Source organism: Dromiciops gliroides, chromosome 4 (genome assembly GCF_019393635.1).
Source record: "Dromiciops gliroides isolate mDroGli1 chromosome 4, mDroGli1.pri, whole genome shotgun sequence".
Lineage (NCBI taxonomy): Eukaryota > Metazoa > Chordata > Mammalia > Microbiotheria > Microbiotheriidae > Dromiciops > Dromiciops gliroides.
Genome location: NC_057864.1, coordinates 217,922,201 through 217,948,382, shown reverse-complemented (window position 1 = coordinate 217,948,382; position 26,182 = coordinate 217,922,201). Strand labels below are relative to the sequence as shown.

Below are 26,182 nucleotides of genomic sequence, written 5' to 3'. Positions count from 1 at the left end.
AAAAAGCACCACTTTTTATTCATGTGCAGGCAGGGTGAAAGGATCAGAAGTGAGACCACATTTCAGGTCTGGCTGGGAACCCAGGCAGCCGATGGGAACATACTAGTACTCTCTCAATGCAGAACCCAGTGTTTGAAAAGGGGTAGATGTTTAAAGAAAGATAAGGAATGGAAGCATGGTCTTAGAATTACAAAAATAACAGAAGCATGCCACTTGAGCTGGAAGGAACTTCAGTGGTCATCTAATCTAACACACACCTCAAAAAGAATCCTCCAACAACAGACCCAATAAGCAGTCACCCAACCTTTGCTCCATTGGAGAACCCACCATTTTGTATTACTGTTGAGAGCACTACTAGCCTCCTGGGCACCCAGGTTCTTAAACTAGGTGTCATCCTCAATTCCTCACTCTCTCTTACCCTCTATAGTCCATCAATTGCCAGATCTTGTGGAGTCTTTCTTCTCAACATCACTCCTATGTGTCCCCTTCTCTCCTCTGACACTGCTGCCCTCCCAGGGCAGACCCTCATTACCTCAGGCTCAGACTACTGCAATAACCTTCTGGCTAGTCTCTCTGCCTTGAGCCTCTCTCCATTCTAGCCCATCCTCTACTTAGCTGTCAAATCACAGGTCTGACTATGTCACCACCACAGTTTTGCCCTCCCCCTCCCTGAATAAATTCCACTGGCTCCCTATCACCTCTGGGATCAAATATGAAACTGTCAAAAGCCTTTCATAACCTGGCCCCTTCCTATCTTTCCAGTTTTCTTACATCTTACTCTCCACCTCCTAACACACACTACTCTGTGATCCAGTGACACTGTCTTTGCTGTTCCTTGCACAAGATATTCTATCTTCTGAATCTGGGAATTTTTGCTGGCTGTTCCCCATGCCTGTAACTCTCTTGTCCTCAATGTTCTCCACCCCCCAACCCTAGCTTTCCTCGCTTCCTTCAAGTCCTGACTAAAATCTACCTCATAAAGAAACCCTTTCCCTGATTCCCCTTATTTCTAGTGCCTTCTTTCTATTGATCATCTCCATATTATTCTGTTTATAGCTTGTTTTTCCATAGCTGTTTGCATGTCATCTCACCTTGTTAGATGGGGAGCTCCTTGAAATAAGAACTATCCTGGGCAGCTAGGTGGTGCAGTGGATAGAGCACCAGCCCTGGATTCAGGAGGAACTGAGTTCAAATTCGACCTCAGATACTTGACACTAACTGTGTGACTGGGCAAGTCACTTAACCCTCATTGCTGAAGAAGAAGAAAGAAATAGGGACTATCTTTTGCCTTTCTTTGTATCACCAGTGCTTAGCACAATGGCTGGCATACACAATGGATTTAATTAATGTTTATTGATTAACTTAGATGGAAAACATCAATGCAAAACCATCCTTTAATAATGAATGAACTAATCAAAATGGATTTTTTTTTTATTGTGTGATAGAAAAAGACAAGCAGCATGGTACAGTGGACAGAGAGGGTTGTACCTGAGGTCAGAAAGACATGGTTTCAAGTTCCCATTGTCAGGTACTGGCTGTGACACTGCTCAAGTCACAACCTCAGTGCTCCAGGCAACTCTCTAAGTTACAAATGAGCTGCTGACTTGCCAAACTGCACCTGGGAGTTGCCTTCATTAGGGAAATTACAAGTCTGGACCATTGTATTGTAGCCTCCTGAACACAAGAATAAAACAGGATCTCACTGAAAGACAGTACTCAACATCTTGTTGGGGTTCTAGTCCATGGCAAAAACCAAACTAGCCATATCTTCTGCGCAGCCCCGATACCTTCTTATCATCAAACTTCCTATGGTAACAGGGCTTAGACCTTTAGCCCTGCCAGGCTCCTCCCTCCCCGCCCCCTTCAGAACGGCTGAATTCCTTGATGTCTCTTAATTAATACATTTTCCATTCGTGTTATCCCTACTCTTTCCCTTAGGCATTTTCTTGGAGATGGTCTGGAATAGGGAAGTCTTGAAGTGAGACATATTCCCCTCCATTGCAGCAGATTACATTACCTAATTAAAGGAGCAAGAGAAACTCACATTGGCAAAATGGACTAGGAAGTAGAGACAACCTAAGCAACGGGACCTGAAAGCAGGGACGTTGCTCTCGCAGTAGTGACTGTGACTTCGAGTGAGAGGGATGGAGAGACTCAACCACGCGCTAGTATCTTCCTAGGCTGCCATTCCTACTTAGTGACTGAAAATGGTCGTACCTTCCTTCTCCTAAGGGCTCATCGCTAGCCCAACCTCCCCTCCCCCACCCCAGCTCAAGCTTTGCTAAACTAAGCAGATTAAATCAAAACACTGTCATTAACTCAAGTAAAGTAGCAAAATAAATGCTACTTTATTCCCTCTGACAGTGACTGGATGTGATTGGGGTTGAGGGGGATGGCGGGGGAGTAAAAATCCTAACGAAGAAACCCTCACATGAGCAAGATTTCTCTCCCTTAGGATTCCAGAATAACCAGCACTAACCCTTGCACCGGAAATGGGGACTTTGCCCAAGACAAGCAAACAGAACTGCTTATGAAATAGCTGTACTAGCCAGTCAGATTCTCTGCTGGTTAGAAACCGTGGTGTTTACCAAAGAGCCACATTTGGAATCCCTAAACCCAAATTATCTTTCTAAGGCCCGACGAGTCCCCACAGATTCAGGAAGAGAATGCGAGGACACAGGGAGGCTCTGTGTGTGAGAGAGATGGAGAAGAGGGGGAGGGATTGTTGGAGTCGAGCAGAAAGAATGCCAGCACCGTGCAGAAGGTGTGGTATGTGTGAACTCTGCTGCAGGCTGGCTCTTTTGTGTGTGTGTGTGTGTGTATATGTGGGGGTGGGTTTGTGTAGGAGGAACAAACGTGGGGGAAGGCAGCAGCAACACACTGAGCACAAGAGTTCCTGAAATGTTTTAAGCCATTATCACCGTCCAGTGCACTGTCAAGAAGGTGGCTGAGGCCAAAGCGGGGGCGGCGAGGAGCGGGGGTGGGGGGGGGGGGTGTTCTGCCTTGCTTGGTTGTTGCGGATAGAATTCGATGCCCGTTGCTGAGTGCACTGGGTGAAAGGTGGCCCCTACAGCCTCACCAAGGGCGCTAGAGCCCAGGAAGTTTCATCTTTCAGGTTGGCCTAGCACAAGGACCTAAATGTTTTTCCCTTGAATTTCTGCTGCTCTTATTTTCATTGAGAAGCGATTACTTAGGCTGCCAACTCGCGCCACGTCCCTTTAATTAGATTCTTCCAAATTTACTTTGTCACCGGGGTTATTAATATTTATCTGGAGCACACCTGACATTATTAGATTAGCAGCCGGGCTCTAGGGAGCAAAGCCTCCGCCCTTCCTGTGGCAATCGCCTGCCTGGCGAGGGTTTCCCATCCCATCGTCCGCCTTTTGTGAGGCCCGCGGCAGCTAAGGAAGATGGGCTAAATCTCAAACGTTCCTTCTTTGGAAAACGCACCTTTATTAAAGGAATCAGCTGTGCTTTGGCGGGGGTGGGGCTATGCCGGTAGAAGTCGATCTAGATCTCAGGAGACAAAAAAAAAAAAACCCAAAAAACCAAAAAACACAAGCTAACCAAGGTGGTATGGTGGCTTCCACTGCAAGTACCGCAGTTCAGTCCAGGGTTTTGCTGGGACGGTGGAAAACCAGTCTGTTCCGCCTGGGCGCAAATATCAGTTCAACACTTCGAAGATGCTTATTACAAGGTGTGCAGTGTTTTCTCCCCCACCCACGCATTCCTTCCCCCACTCCACCCTCCCTTGAGAAACAGCCTATTGCTTGTGAAATCAAAAGGAGACAAAAGCAGCTTCTCTAGGAAAATGGGAAAGGCACTGAGCATCTTGAAGGTCCTTTTTTTACCTGGATATCAAAGAAATGTCTTTTTGTAACGGCACTGAAACACCACTTCTTTCTCTTGGGGCCAAAGGAAAAAGAAATAAAACAAACAAGCAAACAAAAAAATTACCACAAAATAGATGGCCAAAGAAATACAGAATTGCAAAGGTTGTAGGCCAGTGAACACATCACTCCGAGAAAGCTATGCAGTAATCTGTCTAGGACGGCTTTAGTAAAATGCACAGAGGCACGTATTAATCAACTTCCCCTCCCTATCCCCACCCCACCAAGCCCATCCAGCTAATGAGTCTATGGAGAAGACAAACATGGAATTGGGATATTCATCCAGTTGAAACCAAGCTTGAAGCTAAAAATATTTTTAAAACATCAGTTCCAGGTTTCAGTATGGAAAATCACTGGTGACATATTATGATAGAAAAAAAAGTTGGGAGGGAAAATTTCACTTCAATCTCATTTGTCATGTGCCAGGTTCAGGGATCACCCTCCCCCAAATGACAGGTGCTCTGAAAAGCATCTTCACTTGACCATGAACTGGGCAGCCATTGTGGGATTGTTGCTAGACTTGAGTAGGAAAGCCAAAGGAGAGAACTGATTTCTGCATAAAGATTTCTCTGCCTACCTTCCATACTGTGGACCCTCATAATTCAAGCTGTGAAATGTGCTTTCAAGAAGTGAAAAGTTGTTAACTTTGTCTTAAGGAAAGATTTCTGAGATAGAAGCATCTCAGTACTCCCAAATCCTGTGTGTTCAGGGTCAACCACTAGAAAATTAAGGGGCTGTACAAATAACTTATCATTTTCATGGAATCCCTTCCCTTTAAGTGATATTCTTAGGGGACGGAGGGAAGGAGAGACTTGCCACACCTGTGAATGCATCTTTGGCATTCTGAATTAATTTCAGATCCAAGATACTAAATGGGACTCTTCACTCTTTTTTTTTTTTTTTTTGCGGGGCAATGGGGGTTAAGTGACTTGCCCAGGGTCACACAGCTAGTAAGTGTCAAGTGTCTGACGCCAGATTTGAACTCAGGAACTCCTGAATTCAGGGCCGGTGCTTTATCCATTGCGTCACCTAGCTGCCCCAGGGACTCTTCATTCTTAAGCTAATCCCTGTACCTGTTAGCTGAATTCAGAATTCACTCAGCAGCTTTGAGATAGCTCTAACCCTACCTTCCTAGGCCCTGAGGAGGCTTAGATCCTGAAACCACTTACAATACCAGGAAACTCCATGTTGACCCCAAGGATCTGGGAGAGATTGTTCCCTTTTCCAGTCCCTGGCAGAGGGTAGGTTAGTTTTAAATTCATTTCTAAAACACCTGAGGGGCTATGGTGGGGGTGTATCTAGAACCACTCAGGCTTCATGCCTAGGCACCAAAGCCCAGCAGTGTGTTAGAAAAGAGGCAAATGATAGGTGCAGAAAGGAGATAGAGCACAGAGACAAAACTGACACTGGGGAAGGATAGTTCCTTGTCATTCTTCCACTGGTCAGGATCCAGTACTACCTACAAATAACATTCACAAAACATTCAATATATCTGCTATCCTCAGATCCCAAGATGGTGAGGTTGGCACCATGGCTGGATAATCTCATTGTCTTCAAGAAAAGCATTTCTTCAGTTTCCTTGGATTTCACCTTCAACCGCAAACTTTTTGTCCTTTGTCAGACATCCACAGGGAGCTTCTTATTGGATTCAACACCTCAAACATAGGAAAAAGCCTGTTCTCTGTATTCTCTAGTTGGCTTCAGCCAAGCAGAAAAGTCAACCCTGTGTGGATGCTCACTGACTTGGTTAATCGTTTGTTAGGAGGAGTCTTTCCTAAGTCCCCTAGAATGAGCTGGATACTTCCTGGGAAACTATAAAGAAAACAAGATCTCTGTTGGAAAGATGATACATCCCTGGCACATAGTTGTGCTTTGTAAATCTACATGCCCCAGTGGAAACCTGCTACTTAGCATGAGAGCAGAAGGCCTTCTTGACTCCTGGGTGGGACTTCCTCAGAGGACAACCTGGCATTTTCTAGTCAGACACTTTTCTGAGGTGAGGAGTCAGAATGTTGGCCTAACATTGGAAATTACCTATATTGTGGGAATGTGCCAGTCTGGTTACATAGAGATCTACTTAACTGTTCTACCACTAGATAGCTGTTATCTATGATTTCATGATTTCCAAATGATTGCTATTGTTTGTATCAGCATGGTTCCGTAGAAAGAATACTAGAGTTCAGAGTCAGAGGGCTGGTGTTTGTATCTTGCTGCTTAATACCTTTGTGACTATGGGTACTCAGGTTTTTATTTGTAAGATGAGAGATGGACTAGATCTTTCCTAAGCCTCTTCCAGCTTTAGAAATTTTGAATTTAAGCAGGAGAGTGGTAATCTCTGAAAACTCTGCAGTGAGGTCAATTCCATATTTCTTCAGTAAGCTATTGCTAGGCACCTAGAACCAATAGAAAACCCTCTTTTATAGCAACTGACTTTTTGTTTCTCCCCACCGGAAAAATAAGAGGACTGGTCAGTGCTCTCCTAATAAACTCCCAAATGGATGATTATTTGTTATCCCTCAATGCCAGTTCCCCAAACCTTTACTCATCGATTTCCTTTCCATCCCTTTCTTGATCTTCTGATTTCTCCAAACAAATCTGAGAATGTGTAGGTACAAATTGGACAGGATTCTCTAATTAGGAAGGACAAGCATTGAAAACTACATGAAAAAATTTTCGGGGGGTGAGGGGGGCTGGCTTCTTTATACTCCAAGAATTGCTTTGGATTTTTTAAACTTCACTATACTGTTGACTCACAATAAACTTGTAATCGACTAGGACTCAATGTCTTTTTTTAGCTATGATAGCCAAAAATTACCTATTTTGTGTCATGAAGTTTCTCATCCCCGTTCACACACACAAAACAAATCCCCCCTTTTTTGTGGGGCAGTGAGGGTTAAGTAACTTGCCCAGGCTCACACAGCTATTCAATGTCACGTCTGAGGCCAGATTTGAACTCAAGTACTCCTGAACTTTATTCACTTCGCCCCTAGCTGCCCCCCCCCTTGTATTTTACTTATATGTATATATCATACCACTATTCTAAGGAGTCCATAGGCATCACTAGACTGTCAAAGATATCTAGGACATATTGACATGTTGAAATGCTTTTGATCATCACCCTCTTTCTGTTAAACTGCTTTTAGTCAATGATATTTTGAATTCTGTGCCTTCTGATTCCCTAGAATTCCACCTACACTGACATAATCTGAAATCTCTGCTTCATACATATTTCTGCATCCAGACAAAAATTAACTCAGCTATTTAGTGTCCTCCACAAAGAAAGCAGAATATTACCATACAGTGAAGGGAGATATTTTCATAGATAATCACTGCATGGCACATTTTAAAACCAATTTGTCTAAATTACGTGCTCTATACTTTCTAGGAGCCCAGGGACCTCATGGCATTCCTGAGATGCAGAATGAAGGAGATTAACTCTTGTGGTACTATAACTTTTTTTAAGGTACCATTCAGACACTACTTATGTACTACTTTTTAACTCTCTTCTTCCTTCTTTATCTAATTGACCAGTTCACACCCAGAAGTGGGCAACTCTCAGACACCCTCACTTCCTTACCTGTGTTGGAGGTATTCCAGGGCCTCCCACCCTACTATGACTTTTCAACGTACTTCCCACCTGCTGTTATTTCCCTTGCCTAAGTAACTAGTGCAGTTAGGCTGTACAGTGAACAGACTGCTTGGGTCTAGAGTTAATAAGACTATCTTCCAGAGTTCATATCTGGACCCAGACACTAGCTGTGTGATCCTGGGCAGGTCACTTAACCCTTTTAAACCTGTTTCCTCAACTGTAAATTGAGCAGGAAATAGCAAACCACTCCAGTATCTTTGCCAAGAAAACCCCAAATGGGGTCATGAAAAGTTGGACACAACTGAACAAGTAACTACTCCTAACTTTTCCATTCACCATAAATTAGTTTGTCTCCTCCAAATACAATGTGAGCTCCCTGGGGACAGGAGTTGCCTTGAACAACAGCTATTTGCTGCTTCAGCACTTAGCACAGCACTCCACACATAGTAAGATGTTAATACTTTTCCATTCATTTCATGGAGCTTACCATATATTAGCTCTACTATTTAGAGGAGAAAGAAAACACATAATAATACCAAGTAGAACAATAAGATGCACGAGTATAAAATGCCATTTAATAAGATTTGTGAGAAATTTATGAGGAAGGCTGTTTTTGAATTGGACTTTGAAAGAACCCATTTCTGTCATCTATGATTCAAGTGGTCAGTAAGAAAACTTTGAGGACCAACAAGATAAAGAGGATATCATACCCAAATTCAGGTTACTTCATACCATTGCCATAACATTTTCTCTTTGGCCTAGGCAGACCCTTGAGAGGTGAAAGTGCCTTCAAATTGGGGGAAAAGACTGGAATTTTAAAAGTCTTGTTTATTCAGATGTGTTTGGACTGAGCTATCATGATTAGAGGCTACACCCACAGGACCTTTCAAAAGAGATTTCTGTTGAAGTTGGTGAGGCAGCTTACTTTCAGTGACTGATAGAGGTGTAACCATTCTGTACTTTGAGTCAGTTGTCATTCTTTATTCTCCCTTGTCACTATTTTTTGGTGCACCATGCTTACCTATTGTTTCTTATAAATGCTTTGGGACAATTTCGTGACTTGTCAGACATTGCAGCTAGAAATGGAACCTCATTATATAGATACTACTTCTGGGAGATAACACTGGGGGGGGGGGAGAGCGGAGATAATACGTTAATAATAGTATCACCATTGGGGCATCTGGCTGTCACACTGGATAAAGCACCAGTCCTGGATTCTGGCCTCAGGCACTTGACACTTACTAGCTGTGTGCCCCTGGGCAAGTCACTTAACCCCCATTGCCCCGAAAGCATCACCAATATTGCTGAGTTTATGACATTTGGAATATGGCCTTTAGCCAAGAATTGCTAAGTACCCCAAACCAAAGATCAAGAAGTAATCTCTAGAGATGGGAACTCCTTAAAAATAGGGCTGTTAGGGGGCAGCTAGATGGCGTAGTGGATAAAGCACCGGCCCTGGATTCAGGAGTATCTGAGTTCAAATCTGGCCTCAGACACTTGACACTTACTAGCTGTGTGACCTTGGGCAAGTCACTTAACCCCCATTGCCCCACAAAATTAAAAAAAAAATAGGGCTGTTTCCAAAGTTAACAGTGGAGATGTGGAAAAGGATCTTCTGACCAGGGGCCTACTCACTGAATTTTTTTTTTTTTTAAATTTCTCTTGGGTAGAGAAAAGCTATGGCCTGTAGCATCCCGAAGTTTAGTATGTTATTATGGATCCCTGGCTGTCTAGTCTTGGGATGGTTACCTCACACCCATAAAGAGAGGTCAAGTTTGAGTCTTCTAATCTTGGGTCCAATGGGATAAAAGTGGAGTGAGGTAGCTTGGTGGCAAATGCTGGATCTGAAGCCAGAGAAGCCCAAGTACATCTGCAAGAGCAGAGCTTAACATTCAGGGTTCTGAAACTCCTCCTTTAGCTGCTTCAATACAGAAAGAACTCTATCAACTAGGCCCCAATACCGTTTTTCTACAGCCATTTGATAATTCTGGGAGCTAGTATATAATTTAACACAAACTCTGAGTGCCTTTTCAGCATATTCATTAAGTCATCAGAGAATAAACAGCTGAGCTTTCACTTAAATTCAATCCCCAGCAAGGTTTTTTTAAATTGTCTTAACCTTGTTTGCTTCTTAAAAAAAAAATCACAAATGCAATGTTCAGGCCTTTCCTGAAATTAGAGCTGAGGTGGTAGAGGCCCAATAAAATATTGTTTTTCCAGGTTCTGGAGACTGAACTGGGAAAAGGAATGTGCAGGACTTATGGCTCTTCAAGGGTTAATGGGCCTTTTCCCTGGTGAGAAACACACTGAGCTATTTCATTAATACTCAAATCAACCTCTCCATCTCTGCTGGGAGTTTATGCAGCTGTCCTCCTCTAGCTCCCCTTCCCATCTGCACAGACCATTTCCTTGAAGCACCCAACAAGACTTACACTCATTTGCTGTTGCCTTGAAGGCTTGTACAGTCACAGAAAGCAGAGAGGAGGGGGCTTACCTATGCCCTCCCCCAGACTGCCTGGCCCTCCAATATGAACTCAGAATTCATATGGCACAAGGGGGAGGTGGAGGGACAGTTATTTCTGCTCATCTCAAAGGGATCATGCACTCCCCTTCCCCTCTTGTAGAACCACAAATAGTAAAGCTGGAGATTTCAGAATCTAACCCACTCATTTTCCAGATGAAGAAACTGAGGGCCAGGAAGGTAAATTGTTTTGCTGACACTCTGCTGAGAAAGGCCAAGGGTGAGTTCCCTTCTGATCTCAATAATTTCCAGCCCTTCCTATAGGCCACCCACCATCATCATTAGTTTGCTTCATCATATATATATATATATATATATATATATATATATATATATATATATATATGTATATGTGTGTGTGTGTGTGTGTGTGTGTGTGTGTGTGTGTGTACACACAAAAAAAACTTTTGGCTTTTAAAAGTTTTATGGACTGTGGAACCTGACAACTGGAGGAACTGAAAAACCAGGCATGGTTTAAACAGGACTGGAGGCAAGTCCTGTTGGTTAGGAATCTATAAAAAGCAGAATTAAAACACTTGCTTTAAACATTAGCAATGTTTAGGAAACTTCCATAATAGAGAGTTCATCAAACCTGTGCCATGTGGCAGTGTGCTGTCATAGAAGGGCACCGGAGGGGATGTCATTTATATAGCTTTTTAAGGTTTGCAAAGTGATTTTCTCACAATCTCGTGAGGTAGGCAGTGCAAATATTATCGTCATTTTCCAAAAGTGAAGAGTAGAAAGATTAACTGATTTGCACAGGGTCACAAAATTGTGTCCAAGCCAAAATTCGAACTCAGATCTCTCTGAGGAAATCCAACTCTAGCGATGTAGAACAATCCCTGATTTCACCGAGAAAGAAACAGACTGACTATTCAACAAAAAATATTTTCCAGTCTTTCACTGGACCCAAAATGAGGGAGCTCTAGTCAGAATATCTCAGACTCAAAAGTTATGTTCAAATCTGAGCAATGTATCCATATTGTGACTAGATTTGACCAACCAGGGCCAGGAGAACAATACTGGCAACTGGGTTCAAAAACCTCAAATAGGATCTGGCTTTTCAAGCACCAGTTGCCAGCACTGGGTAAAAGACAAAGTTCAACTGCTTTCAAATCAACAGATACTCATTAAGTGCTTGCTATATACAAGGTATAGAGCTAGAGGCAAAGGATGCAAAGATAAACCCGACAAGAGCCTAGGTTCTAATTCCAGCTTTTCTACTAATTTTCTGTGAGGCCCAGGATCAAGTCCCTTCTCTTCACAGATGTATTTCCTCATCTTAAAAAATTAGGGGTTTGGATGATCTCTAAAGTCTTTTCTCTCTTAAAGGACCCCCTCCCCCACCTCCTCATCAGGGACTATCTCTCTTGGATCACTACTTCAGAACAGTCCCAACAACCCCATTTTCCCATTCAGGGACCAAGAGCCTCCTTCAAATCAAATCTGCCATTGTTCCAGAATGGGGTGTGTCAATTTACTTCCCTATGGCCCCATATCATGCCATAACTTTTGGACCCAAAGGACTCCACCCTGTCTACCACTCTCATTTAGAGTGTAAACTCGAGGACAAAGCCTATCTTTACTTATTTGTATCTTTAGAACAGTGCTTGGCACATAATAAGCACTTCATAAATGATCTTCCATCCATCCAATTCATAGCATAAAGAGTTCTGAAATCATCACCTTGCAAAGTCTGTAACAGTACAATTGAGGAAGTCCAGCTTATTTAGTACCTTTCTCTCAGAGATTCACGTGTATATTCACTTATCTTTGAACAGTCCTATAAGGTATGTGTATGTTTGAGGGAGAGGAAGCGCAGAAAGAAGGATGTGTGAAAAGTAAAGTTACCCTCATTTTGTTGAGACAGCTGAGGCCAAAAGGTGATATGCACCCCAGTTTCAAACACACACTAAGGTAATGGTGGTGGAATGAGACCAACGCTCTTGGCTCTAGATCACGACTCTGTCTTAAACCCAGTTCTACTAACACTGATGTCAAATGGCCTTCTTCCCTGAGTGGAAGTCTATGAGATCTGGGTTGTGGTGAATACTGTTTATAGTCCTCACACGCTTAAAGAGAAAACAAAATAAGTTCTTTAGGCGATTTAATAACTGCCCCCTTCTGAGGCCACATGCAGTCTTTAATCAGGCTCAATGGAAGCAGCTGCAAGTTCAGCACTCCTTCCAAGGAAGGAGAATCCACCACTTGCCTGGGGAGCTGGTTCAGGTCCTTCCTTGAGAACTGCTTTGCATTCCTTATGTAAAAGAGAGAATTCAGTCCCAATACAAGGTACTCCCCCGCCCTCCTGCTTTGGGAGGCAGTTCACAGAGATCCCTGAATAAGTTCACCAGTGATTGGTTAGCATAGGTCTTGGACTTGACCTTGTTTACCAGGAGGCTTGTGCACTGCAAACAGGACACTCCATTCTCTGTTACTCATAAGTCCAGGGCAGTCCTACTAATGCCCACTGGCAGTCACTGAATAGGGGGAGGTGGGGTGAAAACACAGCCAAATGAAGCAGCCAGGAGCCGAGCTCCCTTCGATTTCAGTGCTGTAACTATTCCGGACTTACTCTCTCTTCCTAAGCCTCCTAGTTTTCTAACATATGAAGTTGTGTTAGATTCCCCTCCTGCCCCAAATATTGATTCTGTGGCCCACTCTTCTAGAATAATTTATGTTCCAGAAATGAATCTCACACAATCCTGAGTCATTCTTATTTCTGAATATTCCTGACTGCCTATTCAGACTGGACTTTGCTTTTTGCCTTCCCCTTTCTCAGTGAAGTTCTTACATTGCAAAAAATGAGACTGATCCTAGTCTCACAAATAACTGATTCATAAGAACCACCTACGGAGACCTAGGAACCTCAGGTCCTTCCCCAACTTCTCTATTCCTATCAGCATTTACATATGCTTTCCCTTTACCCAGAACTTTACAGTCAAATGATGCTTGGTATAAAATTGGAACGAGAGCACATGAATAAGCTCTACTACTAATCAGCATGGGTGATGTTACAGCTACTCACTCATGGTAGAATGTAAACCTCCGGATATCAAAACCAGTCTGATTTTCCCTAGTCCTGTGGACAATGCAGCAACTGTCTTAAAGCAATCCTTATGACAATGTTCCAAATAAACAAAATAAAATGGAAAAAATCTCGACCTTTATCCTATTCAATTTTCAAAATGACCAATTAGGCATTCAGTGGAATAGCAACTGACAGAATCATACGATCTCAAGGGGCTTCAGAGGCTAGCTCAGACTGTATTTTGAGAACATGCCCCACAAAATGATCATCTGTGCTTTACATAAAGTGAAGGATCTGCTATGAACACTCCATAAGGAAAATCTATAGATTGGAGACCTACTACCTTTTCAAAGGGGGAACCAGAGTGTTGTGACTTCAGAATGAGTCTCTCTAACCTAGGACTAGAAGAAAAATTCAAGCAATGTATCCAAATTAGCAAGAACAAGATGAGTCCTTTCTTTTTTCCAACTCCAAAGGAACCCAAAGTCCTTCATCTCAGCAAAGTTCTTTTACCATCCTTCTAGACTGTTAACACTCAACTTCTGATGGCTCTCTCCTCTGTGTCACCAATGTGGGCTCTATGAATAGCATAGTAATCAGTTTTCATAGAAACAAGTCTCCTTGCTATAAACCTTCCACCCCTCTGCATAGGCATACCCTTCCCCACACACATCAAAGGTTACCATTCTCTTCCCAGGGGCATTGAAACTACGTTGTGTAACATCAATGGCAGAAATTATTAGTGGGGTTAGAAGGCTTTGAAATTTTTAAGTATGCGCATGCATGCACAAGGCAGCCAATAAAATTAAGCAACATTTTAAAAATGAGTTAAATAAGCTACATTGCTAAGAATAGAGGTATAGGGCTTATTAACCCCTATTTGCACATTCTGATGGTGGAAAGGCTAGAAGTCTAATGACTGAATTATCACCCTAATGCCTTCTGCTGGATGGGAATAAACCTGGGGCAACAGCTGCTCCAGGGTTTTTGACTGGTTTGCCCCTAATTGCATCCAGATTAAGGAAGTTGTGAGAGGGAGCTTTTCTGTAGGCCTCTCTATAGCAGCAAATATTCAGAATGTTTTCTAGGCAAACCTGCTGGGCTCAACACAGCAGTGAATCCACAGATCCTTGCTGTTTTCCAGGCAGGCTAAAATGTCAGTGGGCTAACCACCCCAACCCACAAGGGCAACTTAAGAGTGTAAACCATATAGTAATGACAAAGGCAGACAGCAGGTGGCGCTTTGTTTCCATTCCCTTAATGGGAAACAGCCAGCTGGTTTGAGTGGTTGTAGAGAATGGGGTTCTGTGGTTATGGTTTTGGAGAACTTGGCAGAATTCAGAATGAATACTTTCCGTCTGGGCATACCAACAAGCCTCCTCCATCACTGGGTCATTGGAAACCTGCAGCTGCATGAAGGCAGCAGTTTGAAGGCACACGGTACCAATGAAAACAAGTGCTCCTGATGCGGAAAAGAGGTGGGAGCCAAATTACGAAGGGAGCCTTTGTGTTCGTTTGTGGGGACCTAGGGAAAACCAAAAGAGTTGGAAGGTGTTTTGGAACCAATTTCTGCACAACCAAGGGTTCTCTCTTCTCAGGAGACTTTCTAGAGAACAATGGCAGTGGAGAAGGAGGAATATGGCTGAAGAGCTCTTGTGTTTCTAGCTCCCAATTTGAATCAATATTCAATGGTTACATGTCCTAAGGGAATCTTCTTCCAGTACGGAATAAATATAATTGGTGTGTCCTCTCTCTTACAACAGAGAAGTTCAACTGCAACCTTATCCAGACTCATATTCCCCAGTGGTAATAGCAAGAGACGAAGGCCTCACTCTGTTAACAGCCTTATCCAAATCTGAATTCTACTAATAAAGATTCCAAGACAGTATGCCCAGAAAAGTTCTGGGAGGAAAACTTGAAATTTGAGTTTAATTTCTTCCTTTATTCTTAAAAAGATACCCTACGCTGGTGGATTTTGGATTTAAGGAGTGTAGAGTGTGATAAAAAGGGAAGAGGCTGGTAACTTTATCTTTATTGCTGATAAATATCTTTTTAAAGGGTACAATTCAGCTAATTCAGCTGAAGTGTTTGGAAAGAGGAAGAATTCAGAGGCCTAAAGCATCCAAGGAGTGAGTCTGCTTGTCCACAATTTCAAGCAGAGGTTTTTAGTAGAAGGGACTTGGCACTCTATCCCTTTTCAGGATGACCTAAAGGACTCTCACAGGCCATGCGTACCATTCTATCTCCAAATTCTAGCACGGACAGCTAGCATAATCTCTTCATGAGGATAAATACGTTGGAAGGATTTCGGGTCATCCACCAGAAGTGGAGGCAGCCCTAAACACTGGCTACTTAAATGTAACAATATTTGGCTATTTGGAAGCCAGGATTCACACAGCAGTAGCTATCACCAGACACTTTTGAGGAATACTCAGAGGGTTGTCACTTCCCTTAAATGAATCCATTTTTTTTCGATGACTCAGATACACACACACACACACACACACACACACACACACACACACACACACATATATAGACACACACACTATCACATGAGATACTCTTAACTAACCATTCAAACACCATTTGGCTACTGTATGTGGTGGGACTAAGCAATGAACCTGGCAGAAAACCCTTATATAGAAAACTTGTTAGCTCCCAGAAAGAAGCCAAAGGAGATGAATCATATGCTCTCCAGAAGCCTATTGCTTAGGCTCAAGAGGAGGCAGTTTCTTTCACACGTGAGGGAGTATAAAAAGCTCGTAGTATCTTTGTGAAAAGCCACAAACCCCCCCAGATCCCTGTCCCAGTATCCACAAATCAACTGGGCTGTTTTTAGTGACAACTTTATGGCTCAGGCTGGAAGTCACTTAGGCAGTAGGTTTTGGTTTCAAGAAGGAAAATTTGTGCATGATGATTGTGTTTGTGTGTGTATATGTGTGTGTGTGTGTGTGTGTGTGTGTGAGAGAGAGAGAAAGAGAAGCTTGAGGATTTATCACCTGAGGACTGCTCTTAATTTAAATGTTTTCCAACACAGAAAGCTGAGCTTGCTTGGCCTTCCTTACATATCTGTCTTTCTATGTTTGAAATTTAGTTGCTAATGAATCTGGGCCAGTGATGGAGGTGGAAGGGAATTATCCTGGAAAATTACTCCTTTAGTTCAAACAGGCAAATAGGCAACAAGAAAGGTCTTTCTGCTATGCCCTAGCAGTGAGACTCCAGTCTGGCACTCGGTCACAGAATTGAATATTCTTTGAGTTGGTGGTCAAATCTTCATTCTGTTTTTCCTGGCTTCTGATGCTGTCATTAAAAAAGAAAAGTTTATTCTCCATTTTTTTCAATGGTACTTCTGGTAAACACTGATTTTTCATTTCTTCTACCCTATACCCCTGTCCAATTCTAATGACCTTGAATTAGACAATTCCCCTGGAAACATTCCCCCCAACCCCTCTCCAGCTTTATGAACTGTCCCTATTTGCGGAAATTGAAGACCTCTCGTGTCTTTGGGCCCTTCTTGCCTTCAATGGCAGATTTTGGGGAAGGTGCCTCCACTGTCCCACCATAGGGACAGCTCTCAGATTCAGGGTGGTGCCCGGTACACTCCACAGCAGGGATATAGCCACTATCCCACATGCCTGTCCCACAGAGTTTACAGAGGTCATGTAGACTACATGGGATCCGGGGCAAGAGGCGAAACTGATACAGCAAACTCCTCGCCTGTGGAGAAAGAGAACAAGTGACATAGAAACACAAAAGCAGAGGCAGATGAGGAAACCCAGAGAGGGCTTAGGTGGCTAATGGCTTCTCCATTCAGCAATGGTGAAACTCTTGGACTGCAAGCAATCTCAGTATGGTTGGTCTTGTCTTGGGACAATGGTTCTTGGGCACAGTACCTATAAATGATCTACACAAAGTAGGTTTTATTATTACTGGCAACAATAATAATGGCAACAATTCATATTTATGTACTGCTTTAAGGCTGACAAAATACTTTCCCCATAACAACTCCTTGAGGCTGGTAATTGCAAGTATTATGACTCTCATTTTATATATAAGGAAGCTGAGGCTCAGAGAGACAAAGCAACTTGCCCCAACACAAAGCTAGTAAGGCTAATGATCAGAACTAGTTCCTGACTCCTGATGGAGCTCTCCTAGCACCAAGTAAAGTGTTCTCTCTACTATACTATGTAGTCCCTTAAATTCGGCCTGCATTTGCAATGTAAAAAGCAAAGTTAAAGCTTTTCCTTTCTTTCCTTTTCTTTTACTTTCAGTATCTGTGGAACAATGAACTAAACTGCTCTTGCTGTCTCCACCCTCATTTGGTACTTCTCCTGTCCTCTCTTCAGCACTTCCTTCTCCTCTCCTCCCTCCATTCACCAGTGATTTCTTCCTTTGGAGCTCTTTCCACAAGGTTTCTTGGTACCTCTTTCCACACTATGCCTTGGAACATTTGCCCATCCATACTTACTTATGCCATTAAAAGCAGTCTACACAGGGGCAGCTAGATGGCGCAGTGGATAGAGCACCGGCCCTGGAGTCAGGAGTACCTGAGTTCAAATCCGGCCTCAGACACTTAACAGTTACTAGCTGTGTGACCCTGGGCAAGTCACTTAACCCCAATTGCCTCACTTAAAAAAAAAAAAAAGAATAAAAAAAAATTTTTTTTAGTCTACACCATTGGAAAATTCTGGAGAGAACCACAGAAGATTGAGAAAATGGTCTCTTTATAGTGCCAATGATTGATAAAATGGTGTCTTTACAGTGCCAATCTGGGAGGAGGGCCAAGAAGGGTAGTATCTCCTCTTTGTTCTAATTTTTTAAAAAGGAAGTATTACCCTTTGGAATAGTGATAGAACTAGATTTATATTCGTCTTTTCTTGTGTAGTATAGAGTTTATAAGCATCAAGACACCCTGGTGCTTATGATACTACATTGCAACTATACTGCTTCAAGTAATAGCAACGTTAACCCTGAAAGTGGTGCAGTTCTGGGTTCAAATCTGGCCTCAGACACTTGCTACTGATGTCGCCCATGGCAAGTCACTTAACCTCTGCTTGCCTCAATTTCCTCATCTGTAAAATGAGGATAATAGTAACCTCTACCTCCCAGGATTGTTGTGAGGATCATATGAGATAGGTATAAAGTACTTATTAGCATAGTGCCTGGCACACAGTAAGCACTATATAAATGTTAGTTGTTGTTGTTATATTATTATTATTATTGTTATTTTACTATTTTCCCCAGGATTACCTAAGAGTAACTTTCAGTTTAAAAATCTAACAGGGATTTAAACCCATAGTGAGTAATGGGGCAACCATATTGGTTGTTACGGTCAAGCCATAGCCTCTGGGTTGATGACTTGTAGAAGCCTTGAGGGTAGAATCTCTTGGGTTGCAGGGGAGGATGAATATTGTATAAAGCAGTTTTAGGAGCCTCACCTTCCTGAGTACAAGTTCCCCATTCATGTGCATAGCCAGATTTCCAAAGTGCAGAAGCATCTGGTCAGTGGCCAGCTGTTGTTCGATGACATCATCACCATAGATCACCACAATGGCCACACAGATGAAGAGATGGAAGTAGTCTGTCTACAAAGTGAAGAGGAGAAAGCTGAAGGTAGAACTGGTTTGACCTGAGTGTGAGTCACTGTTGTTTTGTAGGTACCTTAGGGGACATCCCAGTGGCCTCAGGTTTCTGGCTAAGGAAACCATATTCTGATGTTATGATGAGCCAAGCCTGTGTCAGTTTCAGGGTTTCCTGTAAAGAGGGCTTTATTTGAAGAGGTACTACTACTGAACAGTACCATAGTAAAGGCTGGGTCCCAATATCCATAGGCTCAAGGAATTGAAAGACGGGACAGCCAGGTCACCCATTCTATTTCCCTGTCTCTAAGCTGACTGTACTTTACTCGTGCTATATACAGAAGGTGATTCACTTTGCTCTAATGACCCCATGTGAAGAAGACTCCAAAATTTGAAGTTTAGAGTCAGAAGGGACTCAAGAAGTCAACAAATTCAACTCCCTAATTTTACAGATCAAGAAATTAAGGCCCTAGAGACTAAGAGATTTCCTGAAGGTCCCATGGGTAGTAAGGAGCAGAATAAGAATCTGAACTCCAAATTCAACACTTTCCCCCACACCACACTATCTCTTCAAGAAGTCTACCTTATAGAAAGGTCTTATTTATCATGTTTGTTCCAGTTGTGTGAGTAAAGATTATAGGAAGTAATTGCAGCATCTTAAATATGCCCTTCTTCTGCTTGAATGGACTGGCTTTCCGACCCAAAAGGAGGGTGAAAAGGACAGGAAAATCAGTGTTTGGTCTCCTCCTGCAGACAGTGAACACTGGAAACTAAGGTAGGACGGATGAGACAAAGTAAGCCAGGCCAGAGAGGTTAAGGGTCATACAACTAGTCAGTAGCCAGGGCAGGATTCAAGCCCAGGTTTCCCTGAGTCCCTGTCAAGGAATGCACTCTTTGCATTAATCACCTCACTGGTTATGCACACCAATTTCTGATTAAAATGAAGTTCTGATTTCACCTTTTATCTGAAGACTCAAGTCCAGTTTCCTTATTTTACAAGATCAGAAGGGGAATTATTTGTGCAAGGTCACAAGGCAGTAACTATCAGGGGGCCAAGATTTGAACTCAGGTCTGCTGACCCCAAAGCCTTCTACCTGCCCTTCTTGACCACTTGTTGTTTCACATTTGTCTGTTTCTTCTAAGAAGGGTGGCTGATTTTGACTCAATCTGGCAAACAAGTACAAGGCACAGGACTTAGGTCCACCATCTTTAATCAAAATGACAGCTGATAAAGTTCTGAATGGGCAGCTCTCCTGAAATTCTTTACTGGATTTTACTGAAATTTGATAAATACCTAGAGATTAAAAAGAGAAATTCTCTCTAAGTAACTGAGCTTAGTATGTGAGGTCTACAATTCACAAAAAGCCTATTAAGTTAGCCTAAACAAAATATAATTATGATAACAAATCTACTGCTGTAAAAAATGTCTTTCAAAGATAAGCAAACTATTTTTGGATCTTTCACTGTTTTGGAATATCTATGTCAGTGCTCTTCTTCACTGGTGCAGAAGACTGCAAATTGACTTGACATAGAAGGAATGGCTAATCCAGGCATGAAAAAAAGTATAGACTCTGGACCATTAAATAAAAAAATCAGAATGTGGGCAAGGAAGAATTATTAGGAAACAACTTAAAGAGGCTATAATATAGTATTTTAGGCTCCCTGATAAGAGATATAATCTTTCTCTAATATTAGTAAATACAGGAAAAAGTGATGAAATTTTTTTTGGGGGGGAGGTCGATAAATTTTTAAAAACTACCTGCAAGGCTGGCCTATTGAAGTAATTCTTAAACTTCTTGGTGTTAGGATCCTTTTATAGTTTCTAAAATTATTGATGACCACTCTTTCCCAAAGAGCTTTTGTTTATGTTGGTTAAATCTATCAATATTTATTGTATTAGAAATTAAAATGTCTTAGTATTATGAAAACAGTTTTTACCTCAGAGATCCCCTTGAAAGGATCTCAGAGACACTCCTATACACACACACACAAACACACACACACACACCGTGGCCAGAATTACACAGAGAACCAATGATTTAATGTATGCTTCCAGGGATGCCTCCTCAACAAAGAACAGAGCTCTTTTCTTATTGAAAAAGATAAATCCAGGGTCACTATTTCTTTCCACATGAAAGCATTACTGGTATTGATTACAGAGAGATGAATTTAAGGAGACTTGTCTCTCCTTTAAAATCTTCACTTTGCCCCTAATTTGGTTGTTTAACCAATTTGACAAGGCCCAATAGTAAGCTCTTAGGGAAATGTCAGAGACACTGACAGCTCCAGAAAGTAGGCTGTCCATGATACACTAGGAAGGAAGAGGGTATGGAGCCTCCTTTTTCAAAAAGGGAACCAAACTCTGTTTCCTTCTTTACTGTCCAACAGTGGTACAGAGGATAAGAATTTGGGCACCTGGTAGCAGATGCAATGCTTTGCCTAGGTCAATGCCCCATATAACGACTGCTTGTGACAGGAGCAAGTTCAGCTCTAGAATTATGATAATGAGCACAATTTGCATCAATTTCAGTTATCTGAAAGGCAAGGTCTGAAATCAGACTATGTATGAGACTAAAGAAATCACTCTGTATAAAGAAAGGAGCCTGACTTATGTCTTAAGGGGCAAGGACAGGAAAGAAAGTGATTGTAATTCAGACTGACAATGTGCTGGCTGCCCCACACACTTCAGCATGCTGTTCCAGACTCATCTCCTGTGCTCACCTGGTAATGGGCCCAGCATGCTTCCCACATGCGCAGGGCCTCTGCATCTGGAAACTCTCGTTTAAAACACAGAAGAATCCAGCGGTGGCAGAAAAGCATCTGTAAGCCATCCTCCCCCAGAGAAACAAGGTGCTGGTAAAAACGCAGGTGGGTCAGCCGAAGCAGCTCACGAAGGTATAGCTGGAAGCAAGAGTCACCAGGACTCATCAACAGCAAAACTCTCTGGCTCTACTTTTAGCTTGTTCCCAGAAGCCCCTGAGAGAACATATCAATCACTCTTGTCCCGCCTTCTTGAAATGTATTCCTCCTTGAACTCACCTGTGTGAGATGACTCTGATTGTGTGTCTGTTTTTCGTGTCTAGGCATATCTGTTTCTCTCAGTTTGATTTTCACATCCTCTAGAGGACAGGGGCTGCCTCTGTGTAATTCTCTTTGTTTGGCAACTAGCCCCAAACAACAAAATAGGGGGCTTAAAATTGTTTTTTGATGAGAAGAAATAGCAACATTTCTGATAGTCAGACTTCATTTTAAAACACTACTGCCAGTCATTTCTTTCATCTTAAGGTAAGGATGGCTCAACCACAAGGTAGTTATCCCAATTAATTTTTTGCTCTTGATCTCCAAGATCCATTATTTCAATGTCATGAATGAAGGGAGGAAGGGAATCACATCTTCTAAGTATTTGGATTCTCTTTCCTTACGTAGGATGTCAGCTAAGAGCCTCACTGTGACGCAGGGCAAGACCAAAGGCTATTTTAGGCACACTTAGTATTGAGCATGACTAGCTGTGGCTGTAGATTTCAAGGACTCCTCTGTAAAATCAATCTCTAGCAAGTGACTGATTACTGAGCCTGTCGAGCAGTAAGCCACGTGCCGCCAGGGGCCCTTTTATAATCTAACTGCGTCATACCAGATAATTGCCTGGTGAGGTGCTGGTTTTGTGAGACACCTTGGAAACCTGACATCACCTCAGATGTGTAGGATGATGCAGGAAAATTATAAAAAAAAATAATCTCCATAGTAACACACATAGTAAAATGTGTCCATGGATGACAGTAGTGTTACATTTCTATTCTGTTTCTGACAGGCCAGGGAATACACAAGTCGGAGAAGAAAAGCTTATAAAGAATAAAGTTTAAAAAAAAAGAATAAAGTTGAATTGGGGGCCAGGAGAGAGACAGAGACTGAAGAAGATAGGGGACATTTGCCTTGGACTCACCCCTACCCCAAACTCTGCTATAGCTGAGTGATTCATGCTGTACTTGTTAGCTCACAACCCTTTCTCTTCTCCCCCAGAATATATGTATGTCAATGTCTTTCTACTAGCAGATAGCCAAGTTTAGGGGTGAGGAAAGGAGAGAGGAGGTCAGTCTACCCAGAGGCAGCTGGTATCATAGCTACTTCTAAAGCTGTATGAGTACAGGGAGGAGAGAATAAGGGCTGTGGTGGGGAGGCAGGTGTGCTGTCTACAAAAATCCAGAAGCACTATCACTTTTGGTCATAATAAAGAAGGACCCTCATAGGTTATTTAGTCGAATTCTCACCTGAAGCAAAAATCCTCCATATTTATGATCCTTGATTTAGGCTTTCTAGACCTAAGCTGACATGAATCCAGAGATTAATGAGACTAATCATCAGTATGGAAAGGTTACACAGCAGTTTTCCCAGTTGCCTTGGCACACAGATCTGAAGCCACACTATCAACAGGCTCATCTCTGACTAATAACATAATCAAGACTGGGGGAAAGAGCATACATGCATATGTACAAAGACACAGGACTGAGACCTGCAGCTCCAAGCCTCACCAGCTGTTTCTCCATATCATCATCTCGGGGAGAACTGACAAAGATCGTGTTCTGCATCAAACCTACGAAGCACCAGAAGGTATCTGATTCATCTAGAACCTCAGCCAGGATGGGAGCCACCAGGTCTGACATGCCCTGGGAGTAGCCAATGGTTGGATTGTATACTGCATAGTTCAGCAAAATTCTCCTAGAGGATACAGTAGAATAGGTAAGAAGAGCACATCAGTCAACTGCAAGTGGTAGGATGAGTTCAAGTGCAGCCTTGTCCCCTTCCTACTCTTAAACTACTCTGAGCACCATTTTAGCAAGTGAAATAAGGGGAGAGAGCAATAATTTCTAGTCTTTGATTTTGATCAGGTACCGAGTTTTTAAGAGCTCTCTCAAATCCAAGAGACATAGGACTCTCCATATTTCTGAATCCATGGCTTGTGGATATTAGCCAGTCCAACTGGGTAATGCCATGCCACTTATGCAAGATGTTATAGGTGTCAGAAGCATAAAGAAGAACATAGACTTGATTTCATTTTTACTAACTATAGACTACTTGTGAAAAGGGCAGGCTGGTAGAAATTTTTATGGGCTGGTAATTTTGTCTACTTATCTACAAGGCTGAACTATAAGTTCTAATGTTATATATTGATCTATGGTTGAATGGGAATATGAATGACAAGACCATTCATTTGACAGATGAGGAAGGAAAGCTGGGGCATGCAGGAATTCATTGAAAAAGCTTATAAACTGCCAATTTTCTAAGCAGAAAGCTGCTTTGTGGGAAATCAGTGATTTTCACACTGAATTTTGGAGGAACATAGAGGGCTCCCTTGACATAGTACGCTATAGCTCTTAAAACCTCAACTAAAATAAAGTCACCATGTTAACAATTCCACTGCTTCCATAATGTTGATAGAACTTTTTTAAAGCTACTGTGTTTGTCCTACCATCCTAAGAGGTGGAGGTTAGCCTTATTTTCTTCCACTTTCCAAATGGGGAAACCAAGGAACAGAGAAGTGATGTCACTTTTTCCAAGTTGCAGCCCTGGGAATGAGGCCTAGGAGTCCTGTCTTTCCGTGTGGAAATGGTAGAAGAGGTGGATTACCTCATGCTCTCCACATTTGGGTTGTCTTCTCCTCGGAAGAACTGATTGCTCCGGTCTGTCCGAACCACATCTTTGTCAACAGTGAACTGCACGTGGCGCCAGAATTCTCTCTGTTCTTCTGGAGTCATTGAAAGCCTCAAAAGGAAAACCTCTATCACATTGTGGCAAACACTGGGATATGACCTTATTCCATGACTTCCCTGGCTCATTAGAAATAAGAAGCTGATAGTTTTTCTTCATCTCCAAGTGGGGGATAATGGCAGTGCCTGCTCTGTTCTTTTTGTGTGGGAGAAGAGGTTTGGTATGGAAGTCTCCAACAACTATGCTATCACTAACCTGGCTCCCGGGCCCTCTTTGGCTCCCATCTTATAGTAGGTTCAGTGGCAGAGAGGCAATCTTACCTGAGGGAGGTCACACAGCTAGACTACAAAACAAAAATTCAGCTGCTCTGATTCTCAATTAATGGCTTAAACCAACGATCCCACCCTATTCTTTAGTTGAGCTCAGACTGTCAGGGCCTAGTTAAGCCTAGGGAAAAAGAATTCCAAAGCCTTGACATGTGAGCTAACGAGACTGAGGCTGAAGTGCTCAGTCTAATGACAGCACTTATCCAGCCCTATTGCTCCGATTCCTAGGACGTCCATTTCTGAATGACAAACCACGGGTCAAAAACCATATTATCAATGCTGAATTGCACCTCAGATTGCCTTTCCAGATGACATTTCCATCTGAGGGGCAAGGAAGACTGGGTGGGATGGGGAGAGCAGAGGCCTCTTCAGTTACCTTTTCTGCTGGATTTCTGAGTATTCCCTCCTCTTCTGCGCCCTCAGTGCCTCTCGTTCCTCGGATGTGGACTCATGGCTGTAATAGCGCAGCAGGAAGGGCCAGACCTCGCCCCGGATTGACACATCAATGCCGCCGAAGAAAATGGCCTGGAGGAAGCGGCAAAAGTTGGGAAGGGGGCGATAAAAGTACAGCGGCTCAAAGAACCCCCAAATCCCCAGAGATTTGTGTTTTGGTGGCTTTGGTGAGTTCTCCTGACAACTGATGCCTTGATTCAAACCTCAGCAATTTGCACATGTTTAGAAGGGGAAAGTGCTGGTCCTCTATTCCCATACGAAACACAAACCGGGCTCATTTCAATGTCAATAACCCCCCCTGGAGCAGCTCTCCGATTAATGTGTCGTTCTCATGTCATAGCCTAATCCCTGATCTTGGAAATGCTGCAGTTCATTGCAAACTTTTCTATAAAGGCAGACACAGTATCCCCCAAACTCTCTAAGTTTTTTTTTTTTTTAATGGGAGTTTTCATTGCTTTATTTGGTTTGTTCACACAGATTTTATATACAGTATAAGGCAATCTGGAACGGAAAAGATGATGTACTTTTACCTTAGGGGTGAAACCTGGAGGCCATACTCTCAGAGCAGAGAGGTCTCCAGTCAGTTTTCTCCCTTAGTTGGTGGACACCCTTGACAGAAACTAGCTAAGCTGGTTTCTAGGCATTTTTCCCAATAGGTGATGAGACTTAGAGATCATGGCTCATCTGCTCCTCCTACTCCCCACACCACCCCCAACTCCACCCCATGGAATCCTTCCTCAAGTCCAGCCAACAAACCACCATCTCTGGGTCCTTACCTTACGCAGCTTATATTCCTCTTCCACCTGCCCAGACTCATTCAAGTGGTTAAGCCACGTGGAGACATCCAGCTTTTTGTACATGTTCTCCTCTGGGTGGGTCTCTGAAGAAGGAAGCTTGGGACGTCGGATGGAGAACTGCATACAAGTCTTTTCATTGGAGACCTGCTGGACAGGAGGAAAACTGGGGAAAGATAAGCATCTCAAATATGTGGCTTTTAAAGCCAGCTTTTCCCAGGATTTACAAGCCCCTGTCTTCTGAAAGGAAAGGAGATGTCTCCTGAATACAAACTCTTAAATGGCAAGTGTAA

The 26,182-nt window shown here is 42.7% G+C and overlaps 1 protein-coding gene across 4 annotated transcripts in view; it reads right to left on the bottom strand.

Annotated features, from left to right (window-relative positions):
• Nucleotides 1-10,974: 10,974 nt before the first annotated feature.
• Nucleotides 10,975-26,182, bottom strand: part of TBC1D16 (TBC1 domain family member 16) — a 142,905-nt gene continuing 127,697 nt past the window's right edge. For 2 of the 4 annotated variants that reach the window (XM_043963543.1, XM_043963542.1), the window contains exons 7-13: nt 25,872-26,039; nt 25,019-25,167; nt 24,236-24,370; nt 23,140-23,326; nt 21,335-21,514; nt 18,473-18,619; nt 10,975-16,751 (exon numbers count right to left, since the gene is read on the bottom strand). In XM_043963543.1, the coding sequence (XP_043819478.1) occupies nt 16,506-16,751; nt 18,473-18,619; nt 21,335-21,514; nt 23,140-23,326; nt 24,236-24,370; nt 25,019-25,167; nt 25,872-26,039 (1,212 nt within the window). In that variant the 3' untranslated portion in view covers nt 10,975-16,505. Of the gene's footprint in view, nt 16,752-18,472; nt 18,620-21,334; nt 21,515-23,139; nt 23,327-24,235; nt 24,371-25,018; nt 25,168-25,871; nt 26,056-26,182 lie in introns of all 4 variants that reach the window. The other 2 variants (XM_043963544.1, XM_043963545.1) reach the window with 2 other exon arrangements.